Genomic DNA, 21,377 nt, shown 5'->3' on the forward strand with positions numbered 1-21,377 from the left:
GGCACATAATAATTTAAACTCCTGTGGGATATAATACTTTAGTCTAATTTCAGTTGTTGGGTTTAGTATGTGGGTGCTGGTGGCCTGTGATATACAGAAGGTCAGACTAGATGATCTGTCTCTAATGTGCTTTTCACCCCAAATTAGAAGCTGCACATTTGTGTGTCTTGTGAATCAGATAAACTGTCTTTCTACATGTGAATAATGTCTCTTTTTCTATTGTAAGCCTTACAGAAGGTAGAATGCTTATACAATCAAAATGTATGGACTAAATCCACTAGATTTAAAAGACAATATGGAATTTATTTTGTTGTTTTTTTCTAAATCAAGGGTTCTCAAACTTCACTGCATTACGACCCCCTTCTGACAAGAAAAATTATTACATGAGCCCAGGAGTGGGGACTGAAGCCTGAACCTGCCCGAGCCCCACTGCCCAGAGTGGGGGGCCAAAGCAGAAGCCAAGAGTTTAAGCCCCAGGTTGGGATCTGTAACTTGAGCCCCACCAACCAGGGCTCTTTGGCAAGCAAGTCTAATGCCAGCCCCAGTGACCCCATTAAAATGGGGTGGCGACCCACTTTGGGGTCCCAACCCACAGTTTGAGAACCGCTGTTCTAAATGATGGTTGCACTATAGAAGTAGTAGGAGTCTCATGCAGGGATCCTAGAAATCTGTTTGTCATGGGAAAATGTGGAAAAACCATCCCGTGACACCCCCACAGGCTCACTGCTGGCATTGGCAATCTATCAGCAGCATGGATCTCTGGCCGAGTCCCCAGTGCATCCCAGCAGTGGGCCAGAGCACTTTCCCCTGGCTTGGGGTGGAGTGAGCTAGTGAGAGGCAACTGACCCCAGTGCTCTGCCAAACTCAGCTTCACCACAAAAAAAGTGACAGAACGGCATTCTGGAACATTCTGGCACGACTCAAGCCCTGGTGTCTCCTCATTTTCATGGTTGAAAAATTGCTTATATCTGGAATACAGAATCATTGACCTGAGGTTATAGAAAGTGGTATTTACCCTAAAGGAACAAATCCCACCGCATTCTAAACTTCCTGCATGAATGATTTTTTCATGTCCCGCATTTTGGGTTGTTGTAGGTTGAGCTATATGGATTCCACAGTCTAATTACAGATAGTTGCCTGTTTATTTATAGACATTCCTATGGCACTCATCACTGTAGTATTTGAGTGCTTCACAGCCATGTCTGACTTAAGCCTCACAACACTCCTGTGAGGTAGGGAAGTATCATTACCCCAGGTTTCAGAGTAGCAGCCATGTTAGTTATCATTATCCCAGTTTCAGGTATCAGGAAACTACGGCAGAGAGAGACCCAAGGCTATACAGGAAATCGGTGTCATAGCCAGGATGAGAAGCCAGATCTCTAGCTCCCGATTCTTAGATCTCACCTCAAGACCTCCCTGAAACAAATAGCCTGTGTACTTTGGCTATCTGAGTCAAATAAAAAGTTAGAGGTCCTGCACAGCAAATTTAAATGGAGTTATGCTCAAACAAAGGGGAAATGTTTATTGGCAGGCCTTGCAAAGGGAGGGGATGGGTAGAAACAGATAGTGCCCCAAGGAGCTTGTGAGGGGGAAGAAAAATTATGTAATATACAATTCAATTTGCCTGTACAAGCCAGGGAGGTGGATGGTGCCTGGGTGGTTACCAATGCTGCTGATGCTTGGAAAGGGGCTTGGGAAAATATAGTATTAAGGACGTGATGTTGGCTAGACCAATAGTTCTACAAAGATGCTGTAGGAGACATTAACCTGAAGACTCTTAGCTTGGGTAGCTAGGCTTTGGCAGAGGTTCCTCCATCAGCCAAGATTTTTTAACTTTTTATTTTTTCTCTCCGTTGTACATTACATCAGTGGTTGCCAACCTTTTCTCTGCCTTGGCATACCTCCATCTCCAGGGGCTCTTCCCCTCACCTCTGGCTGGCAGCTGCAGGAGGGAAGGGGAGGGGCAGAGGAGGTGACCCATTGCTCTGCCCCTGGACGTTGAGGGGCAGTGAGGCAGATGGCCAATCAGAAGGCGGCCTTTCCAATCAGAAGGTGGCCAATCAGAACTACTTGTTCTCATGTCGTTTTTAAAAAAATTCCATGCACAGCTGTTTGGGCCTGACCGCACACCGGTTGGGAATCACTGCATTACATACACATTTAGGGATTCTCCTGTGGGAGACTAGCTCAAGGGAAAAGAGAAGTTCAGTCTCTGGCCTATTTAGTCTTTTAGCCTCAAATCTTACATTGTGCCCAAAGTATTGCATTTGATGTAACAGTGCTCCTTGCCCTATTTTTACCAAGCTTTTGTTGGGACCAGGGAGGGGATTTCAATTCAGTGAGACCCTCTCCACAGTTGGAAACTCCATGGTGGCTTTCTCACAGACCCATTTGTTGGGGTTGAAACAGCTCTCAGCCAGAATCTCGTCCACTCCACAAACAACACAGCTATGGCTGTCGGTGCTGCCAGTAACATGAAGCCTAATGGAAGAGAGTGTCAGAGAAGTAGATTTTACTCCAGTGATGTGCCAGTTGGGCATGTTAACAGCTTTCACTAAGAGAGCTTTCCTCGCAACCATTTGCGTTAAATAGATATTAACAGAAGCAAGCAGTTTTAAAAAGTCTGGCTAAGGATTTCCTGCTCTGCCCTGCCCTCACCTCAGTTATTCAAGTTTCACTCCTTTGGTATTTGTGATGTCATAAACCTACTAGTTCTCCCATTGTCCATGGAGTCTCTCAGTTAAGAGAGGGTAGACAAGACCTGAATTTCTAATGTAGGGGTGGAAATTTAAAATAAAATACAAAACAAAACCGGAACCCTTTCAGGCCACTTTTGGCAAGGGCCCAATATGTTGTTTTCTTTGCAGGTTATCTAGAACAAGCCCAAGCACCTCTACACAACAGGTTAGGAAAGGAAAGGAAGAATCCTGTTTTCAAGTCAAACTACAGGAGGACTTTTAAGACTGTAAGCACTATGGGGCAAGGACAGCCTTTTTGTTCAGTGTTTGTCCAATGCTAGCACTGTGGGGCCCTGGTCCATGACTAGGACTCCTAGGTGCTATGATACTACACATAATAAGTGGGCAGAAAGTACTGATCCCAACTGGCATAATCTTGAGATGGACGAGAGTACGATGGGAATGCAATATCAACTGATGCAACCATGGACACTACTAAAATGTCAAAATGCCTACAAGAGATCAGCTCTTGGATGAAGAGCAATTGGCTTAAGCTGAATGCAGGCAAGACCCAAATGATGCTGGCTGGAGAGGGAAAATGCTTTGAAGAACTAGATGAGACATTGTTATGACCTTCGACTGAAGGCACACAGCCCCCATTCTTCAAAGTGATAAAAAAGCTCGGGGGCCGGTTGGACTCCTTACTCAGCTCCTTGGATCCAAGGAGCATTAGTATCTGAAACTGCCCTCTTTCACTGTTAGCTTGCTAGGAAACCTAGTTCCTTCCTTCCAGATGAGGACCTGGCAATAGTGATCCATGCATTTGTCGCATCGAGTCCGGGTTACTGTAATTCACTGTATCTATAGCTGAATGTGAAAAAAAATGCACAGGCTGCAGTTGGTACAGAACGTGACTGCCTCCCCTCTCCATGGTTTAGGCAGTTGTGAGTACATCAGGCCTGTATTCAAGCCCCTCCCTGGCTTCTAGTCAGCTGTCAGTTTAAGGCCTTGGTTACTATTTCTCAAAGCAGTTAGCGAATTAAGCCCTAGCTTCCATCGAAGATCAAATTTTGGTCTATGAACTGCTGAGATCGCTGTCCACCTCTGGGACAAATCCCAGAACTGCCCACATGACAGCTGGGCACAAAGTATTCTGAGCCAACGGGATGTGGCTGTGGAACAATTTTCCAGAGGAGACCTGGCAAATCAAGAGTCTGGCTGTCTTAAGGAAATGCTGCAAAACTTTCCTCTTTAAAAAAGCCTTTCTGCAGTAAGAATGACACTCAAAACACTGACTCCTTAAACCCCCACCTACTGACCAACCAAAAATAGGAAATTAACAAAATGTAAAACAAAACCCATTCCCCAGAAGTTTTAACCCCCAGAAGGGAGAAGTGCCAACAACTCCATGAGGTCCACAAGGGACTTTGCACTTAGTACAGGTCTTACAAGGAAGGCACTGATGGTCAGATTTCTAAAGGTATTTGGCACCTAAAGATGCAGATAGGTGCTTCTGAAATTCCCACTAGGCATCTATGCACCCAATTTCATTCACATCAATGAGAAGTAGGTGCCTAGGCACTTTTGAAATTCTGACTAGGTGCCTACCCACATCTTTAAGCACCTACATGCCTTTAAAAATCTGGCCCCAGATACTATAGTGGTGGGCAGCAGTATAAAACAGATCTATTTAATTAATTAAATAGAGGTGTTCCTCAAAAGGAATGGTAGAGGTGGTCACTCAGGTACTCCTAATAGCCATCCCCTTCCCTAATAACTCAAGAACACAGGAAAACACAGCAAATTACAAATGGATAAAATGAATTTTTGTTACACAAGACAGTTGACCTGTGGCACTCACTGCTGCAGGAGGTGAGAGCCTACTACTGTAGCTGGTTTTAAAAGAGGTAGCATAATTGCATGAGCAGTAACAGTAGTTGTAGCTCAGTATCTTGTTTCAGGGCATGAAATGATCACCTGTGTGTGACAGAAGGAATTTCTCCTATGCACCGACCCCTGCTCCAGTTGTGCAATGTTGAACATAGGATTGCATTCTGGGGGACTTTCACCTTATTCAAAAGCATCAAGCACTGCTTTCTGATACTAGGGCTGTCCTTAGAGTCTTAGTGTCCACCCTCCCGCTTCCCTGTTCTAATTTGACCCTTTCTGCAGGCTCCCACCACAGCTGGCTGCTGCAGCCTGGTGAGTCTTCCTCCGAGGGGATTTAGTACTTAAAAGTGAAAAAGCCTTTCAGCCTGCCAGACCTATTCACACCACAGTGAAACTGTTAAAGAGCCATGAAGTGAGCTGTAGCTCACGAAAGCTTATGCTCAAATAAATTGGTTAGTCGCTAAGGTGCCACAAGTACTCCTTTTCTTCAAGTGGTAAGGAAGCCATTTAACAGGCATTTGCCAACCCCCAGGTATACACTGTCAGTTTTACAAAAAACAGTTGTCCATTACTGTAATATTTATTCAGAACATGTTAGTCTACAGGACCTTAGTTTAAAATTTGCTTTAAAAATATTTCATTAGTGTGTTGCTGAAGATTATAAAATCAGATCTCTAAAAAATCCTTGCATAGATTTTTAGATGCACAATCTGAGTATTCATCTTTAGCCTTAAATGCTTGGATTGTCATACATATCATTTTTTAAATAAATCCTTCAAAAGACCACCCTTATCTAAAATACACATGTGAACCCCGGCTTCAGTTGGGCATAAGGGCACCAGTTTAAAAATACTGCGTAGGGCCCCATAAATCCTAAGGACGGCCCTGTCTGCCACAGACAGGATACCAGACTAGATGGGCCAGGGGTCTCTTCAGTCCTGTGATCTTTTCATTTAGTGCAGTAAGGACATTGCATAAACAATAGAATCCTTATTTGATCCAAATAGTTTAAAATTAATAATAATAAAAGGGAATGGATTCAACATACTTCTCTGCTGGTAACCCAGCACCAGTCACCCACAGCCATCCGTCCTTCCCCTTACTGAGTCCAACCCAATAGTAGCCTTTTTCCATCTTCATCCTGTTCATAATAAAGGTCTGGAAGATACAAGACCAAAACTGTTTCAGATTGACAGGATAATATTAATTAAGGCAAAAGAAAGAAAAACATGTAACCAGTTGTCCCAATGCTCTTACGGGAAATAATCCATAAATAAAATTATAATAATGTGCAGTTTCATGACAGCTTCCATTCTAGAGCTCTTTATGAATATCAGCTAAGTCTTATTAACCCCATTTTAAAAATGGGGAAATTAAGGTACAAAGAGTGAAATTCACCCCTGTGCAGCAGGCCAATGAATGCCACTAAGTGGTGCTTAGACACTGTTTTTGACCTTCTGAACATAGGTGAATTTGACCCAAAGAATTTAGGTAATTTGAAAAGTCATACAAGCTTGTGACAAGAGTAGGAATGGAATCCAGGTCTCCTGACTCCCAGACCTGCATGTTAACTGCAAGACTATTCTTTCTGAGCCCATATTAATTGAGTGCAACACTCACTTCCCCTTGTAAAAAGAAAAGGAGAACTTGTGGCACCTTAGAGACTCACAAATTTATTTGAGCATAAGCTTTTGTGAGATGCATCCGATGAAGTGAGCTGTAGCTCACGAAAGCTTATGCTCAAATAAATTTGTGAGTCTCTAAGGTGCCACAAGTACTCCTTTTCTTTTTGCAGATACAGATTAACACGGCTGCTACTCTGAAACTTCCCCTTGTGAATACATAATAGTCCCCTGGGGAAGTGGTTAAAACACCATATCTAGAAACTTCTAAAGAAATGAGTTAGATAAAGAACAGTGAGCATATTTTTCAAGGAACAATACTGAACTGGCTAGTGGGGTGCGGGCACTGGACTAAGTGCAGCCTAAAAATAGTAATAATAGTAATAATAATAATAATAAGGCCTTTCCAGGATTCTCTGATGTTAGTATACTTTGGATAGAAAGATCTCTATTACTGTACTTTGTCCTTAGACAGAAGTAGGATACTTTGAAGGGACTCTGGTTAGCTTGTGAAGTGACATGGGGCCTTATTGGCATAATCTCACTTCCCCACACAGGAAGCTGCCTCAGACTGGTGGGGCTTGGCCTGTGGGGCTAACAATCACTCTGTAGATGTTTGGGCTCAGGCTGGAGCCTGTGCCCTGGGACTGTCCACCCTCACAGGGTCCCAGAGCTTAGGTTTCAGACTGAGCCCAAACATCTACACACTCATTTGTCAACCCTGGAGCACGAGCCCAAGTCAGCTGCCCCAGGTCAGCCGTGGGTTTTTATCCCTGTGCAAGCATACTCTCAGGTTAGGATAATGAAGGCCCACGGATCCCAGGAGGTGGTGGGGGTGGCAGCCATGATGGTGAAACTCAGTCCTCCCCAGAAGTCTTTTTCTTTAAGGATTCACAAAAGGAATGGTGGGTGGGATAGTCTGTCCCTCATTGTTTTGTTCAGCAATTAGGCCTAATAACTGACATACCACTTTTAATTCATTAATATCTGGCTCCACATAATGTTTTAACAAGCATAATTTCAACAGTCCTTGGATTATATCAATGTGGTCTTTTTGGTTTAGGCTAATCCAGTCTCTCTGATTCTTTTGCACCCGCTTATAACATTTTTTTTTATTGAAAATAACTTAGCCTACTTTCCATGGTAATTTTCTAAGCAGGGAAAAGTTATAGACCAGTTGTCACAACAGGACCTGTAGCGAAAAAATCAGAGAAGACAGACTTTCAAGGAAGCAATTCCACCATCCCCCAGTATAATAATAGGGCATTGTGGATATACATCCCACCAGCATCTCGCATTGACCATGTCAGAAACACGATACAGGGCTAGATGAGCCTTTGGTTTGTTCCACTATGGCAAAAGCTGAGAGAGAATAATGGATTAGATGCACCATTGATCTGATCCAGTAGTGGTGCAGTAGATAAAGGACCCTGGACAAATGGACTCCTGGTCATGTCTGGTGTGTCAGGAGCTTGATACAGACCATACAATGGTCTGACCCTCTGTGGCAGGAAGTGAGCTACATTTGACTTCCTTCTGGTATGGTATTTCTTATGTTCCTTTGTTGGATCGCTCCCCCTTTCTCCATTAGAACTGTGAACGAGGTGTTTTCTCACCTTCTCCTCCTCATTGTCAATCACAGCGAGGCTGGCTGCCTGTGAGCTGCAGTACCACTTGCTATCACTCCAGTTTTTTTTCTTCTCCGAGAAATAGTAGCATTTCCCATGGTGCAGAACCCATCCAAGTGGGCAGTACTCACACTGGGCATGTTCTACAGGGTAAAGAAAGAGTCCTATAAAGAGATCAATGGAGTATCTCCACCCTCCTTTTTCCTCTCATTATCCAGCTCCCTCTCTCTTTCACAGACCATCCTTTCTTCTCAGATGTGGAGCTTGACATGGCAATCCCTGCCTTTGTCTACTCAAGGCTAGACTGCAGGAACACACACTATCTGGGGACTCCCTTAAAAACCAGCCAGATGCTTCACCTAACATGGAATGCAGCTGCCCGCTTTTTCTAAGTGGTGCAGAGCAACAGCAGCTTATTATACTCATGCTCCTTTCTCTTCCCGAGGTGCCAGGTCATCGATAGGTGATAATCAAAGCACTGATCATCACCTATATGACCCTGTTTCTAGGCCACAGCTCTCTCTCTGTCCAGTCATTGCACCTATGCTCAGCAGGAATGCTCCTGCTGCCTACCTGAGCGGGGCTACTCATGGGCACCATAGACAGGATGTTCCAGTCCTCACCTCTGGAATTCGCTTCTGCTGGAAAAAATATCTGATCTGACCCTGGCTCCATTTAAAGTGTGATGTAAGATCCATCTCTCTGTTCAGACTTTATAGTAAGTGCAGGTTGCGGGAATGCCATTCAGACCACTAGGTGGTCCACCCCATGTCCTTTTTGGGTAGCCAGTTTGGTGCTGCAGAGGGCGATGGTGTATTTACTGTCTATTTGGGGAGAGGGGAAAATGTTTCTAAACCTGCTCTAAATTATTCAAAGTACACCAAGATACTACAGTGATTGGGGCTTTATAAATGCCTACAGTCATAAAACTATGAACTATTATTAATAAAAGATACAGGTTTCTGCATGCTTCAGTGATGCATAGGAAGGAGAATATCACGAGGCTGTTACCTGCTTTCCCGCTCTCTAACTCCCCACAAAAGTGTTCCCTTAATTTGCCCAGCATCATCACAGTACTTCTGTGAAGGTCATCGGATGGATTCTGGATATTTCCACTGAGTTCCTCAGACAAATTCTGGGCACTGTTGAGGCAGCTGAGACTAGAGCCTTGAAAGACTTAAATAGAAAACACATAGAGATATAAATACATGTAATGAATTAAGCAAAATGAGTAGCTGTGTCACACGGTAACCTTGCTTGGAGTGCCCTTCTACAGCAAGCCACAGCATGAGAGGCACATCTGCCTCAGTTTCCCCTTTCTCAGAGTCCCCAGTGAATAGCCCAAACTATCTTTGAGTACAACCATAGCCCTTGCAGGGTTAATTACCAAAGTCCCATGCACACAACCCATAACCCAAGTCCCATAATCATATTCCCAACATCAAATCAATCAGCGTCCTTCACCACAGGCTCTGGCATCCCTCACCATACCTCTCTCCCAGTCTTCCGCCCTCTCTGTCCCTTCGGCTTCAGGTCTCTGGCTCCACGAGCCAGCAAGCATCTCCCTCTGCTGCTCTCAGTCTTAAGCTCTCTCCTGGCTTGTCTGTCTGGCTCAGGAAGGTCAGCTAGACAGCCACGCCACTGCCTTCCTAATAATTCCCACCTCTTTCCAGGGAAGGCCTGCAGAGAGGCATCTGCTCCCTATAGGCTCTACCAGACAACTCCTCCCATCTCCTGCTCTCTGGGAGCTCTGACTGGCCAGGTTTCTCTCCCTCTCAGCCCAGGTGCCCTCTTTTGGGATGGTGTCCCTAACCCCTGTTTGCCAGAAGCTGGGAATGGGCCACAGAGGATGGATCACAGTCACTTGATGATTATTTGTTCTGTTCATTCCCTCTGAAGCATCTGGCATTGGCCACAGTCAGAAGACAGGATACTGGGCTAGATGGACCTTTGGTCTGACCCCAGTATGGCCGTTCAGAAGTTCTTTTAAAACAACTGGGAGACAGCTGATGAGTCACAGAGGCACTGGCCCTGCTCACTCCTAAGGGCAGTGTCACCCTATGATGAGCTGATAGAGGAAAAATGAGGCCCATCTAATATTGTCCTTTTTTTGCCACAGATGGCCTGATTGTCTCTCCAAATTGCCTGTGGCAGAGGTCTGCTTTTATGCCTCAGTCATTGCTTTACACTTGTCTCATCCTGCCAAATGGACAAGTAGCAGGAGCAGTGAATGAAAATGCCAAGCTTTTCTAAATGTAAACTCTTTCCCTCTTCAATGGGCTCTCTTTTCCTTCCATCAATTAAAATGGCTGAGCGCTAGAAATCTCTAGCTGTTGTGTTTCCAGTGTAATATTCAGGGCAGATGGATTAGGGATGGAAGATATGATCATGAAAATGGAGGTCCTATGGCATGTCTAACCCATTATTGAACTAACCCTCCCCTTCTTGTGACTTCTTGGCTTTGAAACAAGGAGCCAGAACTTACTCAGAACAGTCAAACCCATCACAGTCCCAAGCAGAATGGTCACCGCTACTCCTAGGGATATGGTAAATGGATGGCAAAATGGAGAAGACCTGGAAGAAGCTGCAAGTACAGAAGGAGCTGTTAGCATAGTTTAGAATCAGGGGTTGGCAACCTTCGGCATGCAGCCCATCAGGGTAATCCACTGGCGGGCCACAAGGCAGTTTGTTTACATTAATCGTCCACAAGCACAGCCTCCCACAGCTCCCAGTGTCCACGGTTTGCCGTTCCCGGCCAATGAGAGCTTCAGGAAGCGGCGGGCTGCCACTTCCTGCACCTCCCATTAGCCAGGAATGACAAACTGCAGATGCTGGGAGCTGCGGGGGCTGTGCCTGTGGACGGTCAACATAAACAAAATGTCTAGCGGCCCGCCAGCAGATTACGCTGATGGGCCACATGCCGAAGGTTGCCGACCCCTGGTTAGAAATAGGAAGACACCCACCAAGGCAAAGGCCAGCTGGGCACTTTTATTCATCCTAACCCATAACAGAAGGCAAGGGGGGCACTTAAAAGGAAAGAAAGTTAGAATTGCCCAACAGACGGCACTGATCTGGGTTACTACTGAGGCACATAGCTCTGTAGGAATTAAAATATAAGAATAGCATCTGCAGTGACTCTACAAGGGTTACATATTTCCCTCATTCCTAATGCTTCAGGGCATAAACTACTCTCTGGAGGTCAGGAAGAAATTTCCTTTCATGGTATATATGGTGCAATGGTGCTTCATATGGTGCATTGTGGATGTTTCGATCTCCTCTTTAGCTCAAACAGGAATTCATTTAGGGAAGTTCTATGGCCTGCGTTATACAGGTCAGATCAGATGATCCCAATGGACCCTTCTAGTTTTATAATCTATGAATCTAGGGACTAAGTATTTTGAACTATGAACCTATATACCATCAAGCCTCCCGTAGTCAATGAGATTGTACCAGCCTCCTGGTTGGAGGAAGAGGACATTTCTATCTCTATTCTGTTCTTTGGTGGTTTACTTTCCGTGAATACAGTGTTGGTAAAAGGTGCTGGGTTGCGAGTCCAGGAACCTGAAGCTCTTTGTATATCTCTCCAAACAGGTATAGTATAAGCAGTGGCAGTACAAGCTTCCAACACACACATCAGCCCCCCATCAAAGTGACTTGATCATGATCTGAAGATCCCTCTTCGAGGGCTGAGTAGGGAATTCGGTCTCAGTAAACCATTCATTCCTTGTGAGCGAGCCAATTAAGGGTAAGCAATCCCAGCCATGGAAGTGGGTTTTGTGATGTGGACAACTGTCCAATCAGAAATTAGACTGCAACCCTAAATAATTTCACACAACGCACTGAACAGCTGGCAGATGGGAATGATTTCTGATCACTCCCTACTGACCTGCATAGAACAGATAGGAACTGATGGCACCTAAAGCTGAGTGGGTCAGTATCCCCTTCCATCCCCCCTGAATTATTCAATCTCCACATGCATAGGGCAAGATTGGAAAAGGTGACTTCTGCAGAGGTGAAGGCTCTATTTAACCCATTCCCCATGACCTGAGAGTGGATGTAAACTGTGCCCTAGAGATAAAAGGTTCTATATGCGATCTCCTTGAGTCATTCAAACCATTGAGGTGGAGCTGCATGGCAACCCATTTCCCACTACTCCCAAATCATTCAGTCACACCTCACCCTCTAAATTCTTACTCTACATTCTCTAGGTCCATGATACAAATATACTTGCTTCCATTTTACTCAGAGATCAGATAAGTTACAGCCACGGTTCTCAACCAGGGGTATGCAGAGGTCTTCCAGGGGGTACATCAACTCATCTAGATATTTGCTTATTTTTACAGCAGGCTACATAAAAAGCACTAGCAAAGTCAGTACAAATTTAAATTTCATCCAGACAAATGACTTGTTTATACTGCTCTATATACTATATACTGAAATGGAAGTACAATATTTATATTCCAATTGATTTATTTTATAATTATATGGTAAAAATAAGAAAGTAAGCAATTTGTCAGTAATAGCGTGTTGTAACACTTTTGTATTATTATGCCTGATTTTGTAAGCAAGTAGTTTTTAAGTGAGGTGAAACTTGGAGATATGCAAGACAGATCAGACTCCTGAAAGGGGTACAGTAATCTGGAAAGGTTGAGAACAGCTGAGTTGCAGTCCTTTCCTTCTGTAAACCCCTCTCCAAATATGTGCTAGATGACCACTCTCCTAAGAGAACAACGAAAGATGTAATTAGCTTTGGCTTACTCATTGCCCTAAAGCAGAGGTGGGCAAACTACGACCCACGGGCCACACAGAGGGCAGGGGAGTTGTGGCGGTGGCCAGGGGGCAGGGATGTGGATAGAGGGCGGAGCAGTCAGAGGGCAGGGAACAGGGGGGTTGGATGGGGCAGGGGTCCCGGGGGGGCAGTCAGGAAGGAGAAGGGGGGTTGGATGGGGTGGCGGGGGACAGTCAGGGGCAGGGGTTCTGGGGGCAGTAAGGGGACAGGGAAAAGGGGTGGTTGGATGGGGCAAGGGTCCCGGGGGGCAAGTCAGGAATGAGAGGGGGTGGTTGGATGGGGCAGCAGGGGGCAGTCAGGGGTTGAGGGGGTCCAGGGGTGGTCAGGGGACAGGGAGCGGTGGATGGGGTAGGAGTCCCGGGGGGGCCGTCAGGGGACGGGGGGGTTGGATGGGTCAGGAGTCCCGGGGGAGCCGTCAGAGTGCGAGAAGTGATGGGGTCGGATAAGAGGCAGGGGCCAGGCCACGCCTGGCTGTTTGTGGAGACACAGCCTCCCCTAACCGGCTCTCCATACAATTTTGGAAACCCAATGTGGCCCTCAGGCCAAAAAGTTTGCCCACCCCTGCCCTAAAGTGATTTTTTTCTCTTTTTTTAAGAATCACATTTCTGTTTTGCTGCACTGGGATAGCACATACCCGCGTGCTCGCTCGCTCTGTGGAGCTTTAGCTGATGTTTACATAAATGGGCAGGAACCTGTGGGTTAAGGCACCATTTTGTGATGACTTCCGGATATAATTACTTTATAAATAACGTATTAATTTCGCTAAAGAGTAACCCATAGAAGAGTGACAAATCCTATCAGTGGCTTCAGTAGTGCCAGGGAAAAGCTGTTACCCAGTCACTCTCTTCAAAAGTGTTTACAAAAGCAGCCGGTATAGGCTAGGCATATTAGACATTATCTCATGTGCAAATGGGGCTTCTGTAAGTCTGTTAAGACTCTTGGCCTGATTCTCCTCTCACTTATGCTGGTGTAAATCAGGAGTAACTCCACTGACATATGAGTGAAAGAGGAATCATGCCCTCTCTGTTCAACGTATTCTAACCTATCTGTGGTTATGGCATTATCAAATCTCATTAAAGAAAAATATAATGAAAATAAATATGCCTATGCACCCTTATAGTACTTTTCATTGAAGGGTCTCAAAACGTTTTATAAATATTAAGCTTCACCACATCCAGAAACAAGTACATTTTACAGACGGGGAAACTGAGATACAGGAAGTTTAAATAGCATGCTTAATTGGAGGTCATGCAGCAAGCAAATGGCAGAATTGGATAAATACCGAAGAGGTATGTCTATATGGCAAGCAGAAACATGCGGCAGCAAGTCTCAGAGCCTGGGTCTGTGAACTCTGGCTCACACTACAGTGCTAAAAATAGCCTGAGCTCCAGCCCAAGCCTGAACATCTACAAAGCTATTTTTGCACTGTGTCATGAGCCCTGTGAACCCCATTCTTTAGAGCCAGACTCGCTGCTCTGGGTTTCTGCTTGCCATGTGGATGTACTCAAGGAGTCCCGACTAGAGCTGGACAAATAACTGATCTTTTAGTTTGATGGCAGTTCAAAAAAAAAAAAAAAACCAACGGGGGGGAAAAATTGGTTCAGGTTGAACTGAACCTGATTTGATTTTTAAAATTTTTGATGAATCAATAAAGGGTGTTCAGGCTCTGCTCCAGAGCACGGATTCAAAGCCAGATCACCTGCATCCCACCCCTGGACTAAAGGTTGGGGGGCTAGCAGCAGCACCACCACCTCCACTATTTTGTGACTAGCCAATATTATTTGTACCAAATTTGCACATACTGTTGGGTCAGTCAAAACTGTATTTTTCATCAAATAAAGCGTGCAGAAATTTTTGCCCAGCTCTAGTTGTGACTCCGTTTCCTGCTCTAGCCGCTAAATCACAGGTTCTCAACCTTTTTCTTTCTGAGGTCCCCCCAACATGCTATAAAAACTCCACGGCCCACCCGTGCCACAACATCTGGTTTTCTGCATATAAAAGCCAGGGCTGGCATTAGGGCGTAGCAAACAGGGCATTTGCCTGGGGCCCCATGCTACAGGAGCCCCCGTGAAGCTACAGCATTTAGGCTTCAGCTTCAGCCCGCCGGTGGTGGGGCTAAGGGCCCTGAGCTTGAGTCCCATGTAGTGGCTGTGGGGCTTCGGCTTTCTGCCCTGAGCCCCAGTGAGTCTAATGCTAGCCCTGCTTGGCAGGCCAGACCCCTGAAACCTGCTTGCAGCCCCCCAGAGGGCCCCAGACCCCTAGGTGAGAACCACTGCACTAAATCAAACTATCTGGTGGTACATGGCACAGAAATAAACTCTGGAGATGTTATTCTTACTTCCATTCGATCTTTTCCTTCTTCCTTTGAAGCGTAGGGCTGTGTAACCATCCTCCCCCTCTTCCATCTCTAGCCTCTTTTGCAGAGTGAAACCAAGAGAAACAAACAACCCTTCCTGTCACAGCAAAAGCAACCATGGAAAGTTAGTAGGAAGGAAGGGGCAGTGAGAGGCTGGTCACTTATGAACTTTAACCAAAGTAAACCGCACAGGATGCTTGTATTTGAGTTCAGAGGACACAACTTAGTGCATGCCTGAAAGGTAGGGCTTGTTTTTATAACCAAAAAAGAAAGAAGAAAGGATTTCATGTAATGTGATTATGTTGCATTCTGTCACAGGAAAACTGCAATGAAGGAAGGAACCCTACAGCTCCCGCTTGAGGTAGGAAAAATGAGGCCACTGTTAGAGGTGGAAACAGACCCTAGGCCTGCTGCTGCCTAGGCCTGCCCCTTAGGCACAAAACCATCCTTCTTGGCAAGTGGCCGAACCATTCAAGACAAGGCGTTCTAAAGCTGGGGCGAGCGTGCGGGAGCAGGCTCCTTTCGGCAAGGAGCTGAAGAACAGGTTGAGGCTGCAGTGCTACAGACTTTACGGTAGCTCTCCCCCTGGGGCGAATTACAGTACCGCGCGAGGAGGGGGTCAGCACGCAAGCTCCTGGCCGCGACCTTGCTCGCGTGCGCGCGCGCGCGCGCCCTGGGGCATTGTCTGCCTAGAGTCAGAGCTGGGCGGTGGCGCGGGGCGCGCTGCAGCTGCGGTTGCTGAGCGGTCTGTGCGCGGGGTGCTCCGGCGGCAGTTCCGCAGGGAGCTGCTGCGTGGGAGGCGGGGCCGGCTGTGAGCTGGAGAGTGCAGCCCACAGATCAGCGGCATAGCGAATGTGTGAAAGCCAGCCAGCGGGCGGGGCGGCTCGGCTGCTTTGCGCTTTGATGTGGCCTGCTTGAGTGGGTGGTTTCTTTGCTTCAAGTGAGCCTCCGCTTCCAAATCCAATCACTGTGAACTCCTGTGCACACGGTCAGAGGTTGGCTGCTGCCTGACCAACTTTTGTTGTGTGCGTGCGGGCTTCAGCTATTTAAGTACAGCCTTAAGACAGGTTTCAGAGTGGCAGCCGTGTTAGTCTTAGTCTGTATTCGCGAAAAGGAGGACTTGTGGCACCTGAGAGACTGACCAATTGATTTGAGCATGAGCTTTCATGAGCTACAGCTCACTTCATCGGATGCATTCAGTGGAAAATACAGTGGGGAGATTTATATACACACAGAACATGAAACAATGGGTGTTACCATACACACTGTAAGGAGAGTGATCACTTAAGATGAGCTAATACCAGCAGGAGGGGGGAGGAAGAAAACCTTTTGTAGTGATAATCAAGGTGGGCCATATCCAGCAGTTGACAAGAACTTCTGAGGAACAGTGGGAGGGGGGAATAAACATGGGGAAATAGTTTTACTTTGTGTAGTGATACTCAAGGTGGGCCATTTCGTTGTAATAGGTGCAGTAGCATCTATACCGGTAGACCCAAGTTAGCCTGTGGGACATGCAGGCTCAGCCACAGGCATATCTGCCCTGCACTTGTTTGGTGGGTGTTTTCACTGCTGCTGTGAAGCCAACAGGCTTGTTCTGTGCTCCTGTCAGAGCCAAGCAGAGAGTGACTCCCAAAGCAGAGCACTGCACTGACTGGCAGGGTACAAGCCCTGCTCTGCCTCTGTGACATATGTGGGGAGAAATTCAGAATGGGAGCTATTGCTGCTTCTTTGAATCCTTCCCAGTAAGAGCCTTCTGGTCCCACCCCAAATCACCCCCTCTTTCTTTACTGTTCACATCTCTCAAATCCTGCAAACAGGCACGTTTTTAATTTGAAGGAGGTGCCTAGTCCTGTGGGGTTAGTTGAGTGTAGGGCTGCCAACTTTCTGATTGCAGAAAACCAAACACCCTTGTGCTTGCCTTGGTCCGGAAGCTGTGGCCAATGGGAGCTGCGGGGATGGTGCCTGTGGGCACGGGCAGTATGCAGAGCCGCCCTGGCCGCCCCTGTGCCGAGGAGCCAGAGAGATATGCCAGCTGCTTCCAGGAGCCGTGGAGCCAGGGCAGGCAGAGAGCCTGCCTTAGCCCTACTGCGCCGCTGACTGGACTTTTAGTGGCCCAGTCAGCACTGCTGACCGGACCCACCAGGGTCCCTTTTCGACCGGGTGTTTCGGTCGAAAACTGGACTCCTGGCTACCCTAGTTGGGTGCTTAAAGTTAAGCAAGTGCTTGTCTGCAGGATCAGGACCTTGTCACTTAGGGCATGGCACTACTCACGTGCTTAAAATTAACCATGTACTTAAGTGACTTGCTGGATTGGGGGCAGAGTGTTCAGCACTTCGCAGAGAATCAAGCCCTTAGCCAGACTAGACAGAGAGATGGATTTCCATTTAGGCACAGGAGGCATGTGCCTAGGGGTGTCTAAAAGTTAAAAGGGGTAAAAAGTGAGAACCTCAGAGTTACAGATACCTCGGGAATGGAGGTTGTCTGTAACTCTGAAATGTTCTGTAACTTTGAAGAAGAGGTTATGGACTTCAGCCACATGTGGTGGGGGGGGGGCAGGTGGAGAAACAGAGTTGGGGCTTCTGACTCTTGGAGCACTTGGGCTCAGGGCAGGGGGCTCAGGGCTTCTGCCCTGTGGGAGCACTGGGGCTCAGCACTTTAGATATCGGGGGAGTGCTAGCTCCATTCCCAGTTTCAGCCTTGCCAGGGCTCTCCACGGCTCGACTCTCTGCTTCGGGGGAGGACGGGAGGGCTCTGGGCTTTAGCTCCAGGGGGAGTGCTGGGGCTGAAACTGGCTAAAGCCCCAAGCCTTGATGCCCCCCGTGGGTCTAAAGGAAGGAACAGAGCTGCGGGGCTGAAGCCCAGAGTCCCAGCACCCCCTACAGTGCTGAAACCGGGAGCAGTCGTGGTGCTGAAGCCCTGAGCCCCCCACCTAAAGCTCTGTGCCCCGATGCTCCCGAGGGTCAGAAGCCTGGATCCTTGACCGCCCCTCCACCACCCTGCAGCTGAAGCCTTGAGCCCTAAGATAGTACAGTATTTGCATTTTTTTTTTTTTTTAAAGTCTGTGCTGCTGCCTGATTGAGGACTTCTGGTTCCACAGCGTGGCCTGTTGACCCCTCAGTCTGTAACTCTGGTGTTCATATCTTTGAGGTTCTATTGTATTTAAATTATCATTTATATTTCTTTTAGTTTAATTTTTTACGGAAAACACAAAGGTCCGCTGTAGGCAGGGCAGGGCGCTGAAGATGCTGTGCCTAGGTGCATGTAAAGTGTAAATCTGGCACTGGCTAAACACACTTCTCTTTTAGTTTTTCCTCCCAGTTTAATCTTTCCAGCTGTCTAACCATTTTGGTTGCTCTTTGAACTCACTCCAATTTACCTACCTTTCCGGTAAGTAAATGCAGTTTTCCAGCTGCACTCCCATATATGGAAGGACTTTTACCTCCGTGCTGCATGACTCCTTTGTTTGCAGTTCAGAATTGCATTGGCTGGCAAATGACTTTTTAGTTAGATGTGTCTGCAGTGGGATGCCGCTTGTGTTAGCGAAGAACCTGGCCCAGGGACATAAAGTGAGAGAATATGCCAGTAGTAGCTGTTACTGAGTGTGGTCAGGAGAGGGTTCTTGTTGTAGAATATATTAATGATAAAGTAAAATTATGATTAATACAGTGAAGGCAAACTCTTTCTTCCCTAACAATGTTGCCCAAGAATGGGATGAGAGAACAATGGAGATCAGCTCTCACAGAGAGAGAAACATCAAACTTCATCAGCAAATACTGAGAGAATGCTACCAGAGGTGAACCCTGAGATCTCCTTAGCAGAAGCAGATTATCTTACAATCATCTCAAGTATACCACATACAGATACAAATGCCACCAATGTAAATTCTGTTGTAGGAGTAATTATACCAAGCTGTGTGGTTATTCTTATCATTCAAAATGAATTTAACAAATGGTGACACTAAGTTGCTTTTATGGTGGGAAGGGGGTTGTCTCATTTAATATGTGTTGAGATTGTGTTTCCGCCTCGATCCATAGGCGCCGACTCCATGGGTGCTCCGGGGCTGGAGCACCCACAGGAAAAAATTAGTGAGTGCTCTGCACCTGCCGGCAGCCAAACATGAGAACAGCACGAGGAAGCAAGCCCTATAGACTTGAATGAGGATAAATCCTTATAAAAATAGGCTCTGAAGACTTTGGGTCTGATTCTGCAAACCAACTTCCAGGAGCATCAGATTCACATCTGACAAGGCCCTGCTCCCTCCTCGTGTCCAGGCCACCTGGCCAGTGGCTTGGCACAAGCAACTCTAAGTCTGGTAACTATGATAACAACCTTGCAGAACCTGTGTGTGTATGAATGAATGTGAAATTGAATGGAATGTTATAGCTATAACTGACTGCTTACTATGGTTCTTTCTGTATTCACAATGAAAGCAGCATATTGCCTTATCCCCTTTAATAAGATCCTGCTGGTTTTTATTTTCCTGGTGTAACAAATGAAGATGAAAGGTGCCTTCTTCCATTCCCTGGCTTCCTTGAGCCCAACTTCTGAAAGCATTGTGATTATTTAGCTATTCTACTTGGGCAGGTGAGGTTAACACAACCCTTAGTGAAGCATTTTATTTACTGGTGGGGATATTTGTTTTGGTTTAAAAAATGGGGCAGCCCCTCCCAGTGACAGCAGCATTACTAATTAGCATGGTGGAACCAGAGCTCAGAGTGCTGCTGGCTTGGCCGATCGGTGGGTGGGTTCAATAAATGGGCCAAATTTAAGTTTTAAAAAAATGTATTTGACAATTGTGAGGTGTGTTAGCGGAGTCACGTCCCCTGGGAAAAGATGTGACTTGGGGGCAGAGGAAGCTGTGCAATGTTTCTGACCCACAAAACAGATACAGTGAGCAGTAGAGCAATGTGGCTTCCTGCCTTGAGACCAGCTATGATGGAGGTACGCTGCTTAGCACCTTATGTCATCCACTGCACCTGTGCAGTGTGAGTGGACCATGCTATCCAGTCAGAATACATTTAAACAAGAGGCAACATGTTACACACATTCTGTACTGGTATAAATGATTACACTAGATGCCAGGCTGGGGAGAATGAGGCCTGTGTTCCTAAGCAATTGTTAAGACTAGTAGTATTAACATTGAGGGGTTTTAATGCAGTACAACGGTAACAGAAGCACCCTTCCTAAAAAACAGCTTTTTACTGGGCATATTTTCAGGAAGTGCTCTTGTGGATAACAAATGCTAAGTTCTGTCTTATAATCATGCAGGAAACAATCCACTAAGGAACTGGATGCTTGTGGTCATTGACAATGGTGGAGTGTGTGTAAAAGGAAGACGTGAGTAAGTGATTTTCTTTTAAGGGTTTTACAAATTTCTGAAGACCTAAAACTTTGTTTCTTTTTCATTTGTAGTCCTTCTGTTACCTTGACTGGAGGTGGGGTTATAAATGCAATGCAGACATTAAGCATGCAACTTCCAGATTGAGAACGCTGACATTCTTCAACAGTGACTTTGGCACAAAGAATCAGTGACTATCAGAATGACAAGAATGGGAAATAGCCACAATCCTGCCCTAAAAATGCTTCAAAAGCTGTTTGAGGTTCACCACATTTTAGACACCAATGCCATGCTTCAGCCACAAGTTTAGCTCCTCGTATGTCTGACCTAACTGATTACACATATCATAAAGGAGACCTGCCGAAAAGGGAAAATAAATGTGTGCTTTTATTTTGTGTTTTATGATATATAAAGGAGACCTGGAAAAGTGCTTTTCGTTATATTTTTAGTTAGAAATATTAAGATTACCAAGTCTAGTCTTTCCTGTTTGGCTGGAGGACTAGATGGAGCTTTCTGAACCTGCAATTTAAGAGGCAAAGTGTTTAATCTTTCAGAGTTCTCTCCCAACTGTGTGAGTTAAATTAATGTTAACTAAAAATCTCTTCAACTGCTCAGGTTGCAGTCTATCAGAGGTGGTGTCATAATCCCACTCATTTTCCAATCATCCATATAGAGTTCCAGGCGAACAGAGAAGACAAGATCTAATATTTCTAATCTATCCAAGCAGGAAATGGTCTGGGGAAAAAAAAGCTTTCAAGCCTTCATGGTATTTTATGGGAAGTTTTTTTTTAGTACAGCATCTGCAACCCACTCTTGTCTCTCTCAGATCATGTTTAAAGGATAGATATTACATGAAACAAATATAATAATTATACTGAATTATGTGAGACCCAAGGAAAATGTGTTCTTAGGACCTCTTTAAGAGGGGAATCTTTATTAGAAGCACCTTTCATGGTATGGGCCTCATTGGAGGTGTCCTCGGGACAGCAGAAGTCTTCTGCGAGTTCTGACTCCAGCAGCAGGCTGGAAGCGTCTGCCTCCTTTGGTGGCTCCTGCCCAACTGAGCTGCAGGGTCC

The 21,377-nt window shown here is 46.0% G+C and overlaps 1 protein-coding gene and 1 long non-coding RNA gene across 7 annotated transcripts; one reads left to right on the plus strand and one right to left on the minus strand.

The window, feature by feature from the left end:
- Positions 1–328: 328 nt before the first annotated feature.
- On the minus strand, positions 329–15,673 carry LOC311531234 (C-type lectin domain family 2 member B-like). 3 transcript variants are annotated; one of them, XM_084648460.1, is made up of 7 exons: positions 15,609–15,673; positions 14,946–15,060; positions 10,304–10,402; positions 8,830–8,994; positions 7,807–7,961; positions 5,617–5,726; positions 337–2,481 (listed from the first exon to the last, which is right to left on the minus strand). In XM_084648460.1, the coding sequence occupies exons 2-7, from the start codon at positions 15,010–15,012 to the stop codon at positions 2,331–2,333; spliced, it is 747 nt and encodes a 248-aa protein (XP_084504586.1). In that variant the 5' UTR covers positions 15,013–15,060; positions 15,609–15,673; the 3' UTR covers positions 337–2,330. The 3 variants fall into 3 exon arrangements, with proteins under 3 accessions (XP_084504587.1, XP_084504586.1, XP_084504585.1); XM_084648459.1 differs by lacking the exon at positions 15,609–15,673 and having other exon boundaries at positions 338–2,481; positions 14,946–15,029; XM_084648461.1 differs by lacking the exons at positions 10,304–10,402; positions 15,609–15,673 and having other exon boundaries at positions 329–2,481; positions 14,946–15,023.
- LOC311531251 lies at positions 15,107–20,731 on the plus strand. 4 transcript variants are annotated; one of them, XR_014714161.1, is made up of 4 exons: positions 15,107–15,204; positions 15,282–15,324; positions 18,998–19,275; positions 20,376–20,731. It is a non-coding gene; the product is annotated as an uncharacterized lncRNA (long non-coding RNA). The 4 variants fall into 4 exon arrangements; XR_014714162.1 differs by lacking the exon at positions 15,107–15,204 and having other exon boundaries at positions 15,213–15,324; XR_014714163.1 differs by lacking the exons at positions 15,107–15,204; positions 15,282–15,324 and adding an exon at positions 15,334–15,536 and having other exon boundaries at positions 18,998–20,300.
- Positions 20,732–21,377: the final 646 nt, after the last annotated feature.

This window comes from Lepidochelys olivacea, assembly GCF_965140295.1.
Source record: "Lepidochelys olivacea isolate rLepOli2 genome assembly, chromosome: 1".
NCBI lineage: Eukaryota > Metazoa > Chordata > Testudines > Cheloniidae > Lepidochelys > Lepidochelys olivacea.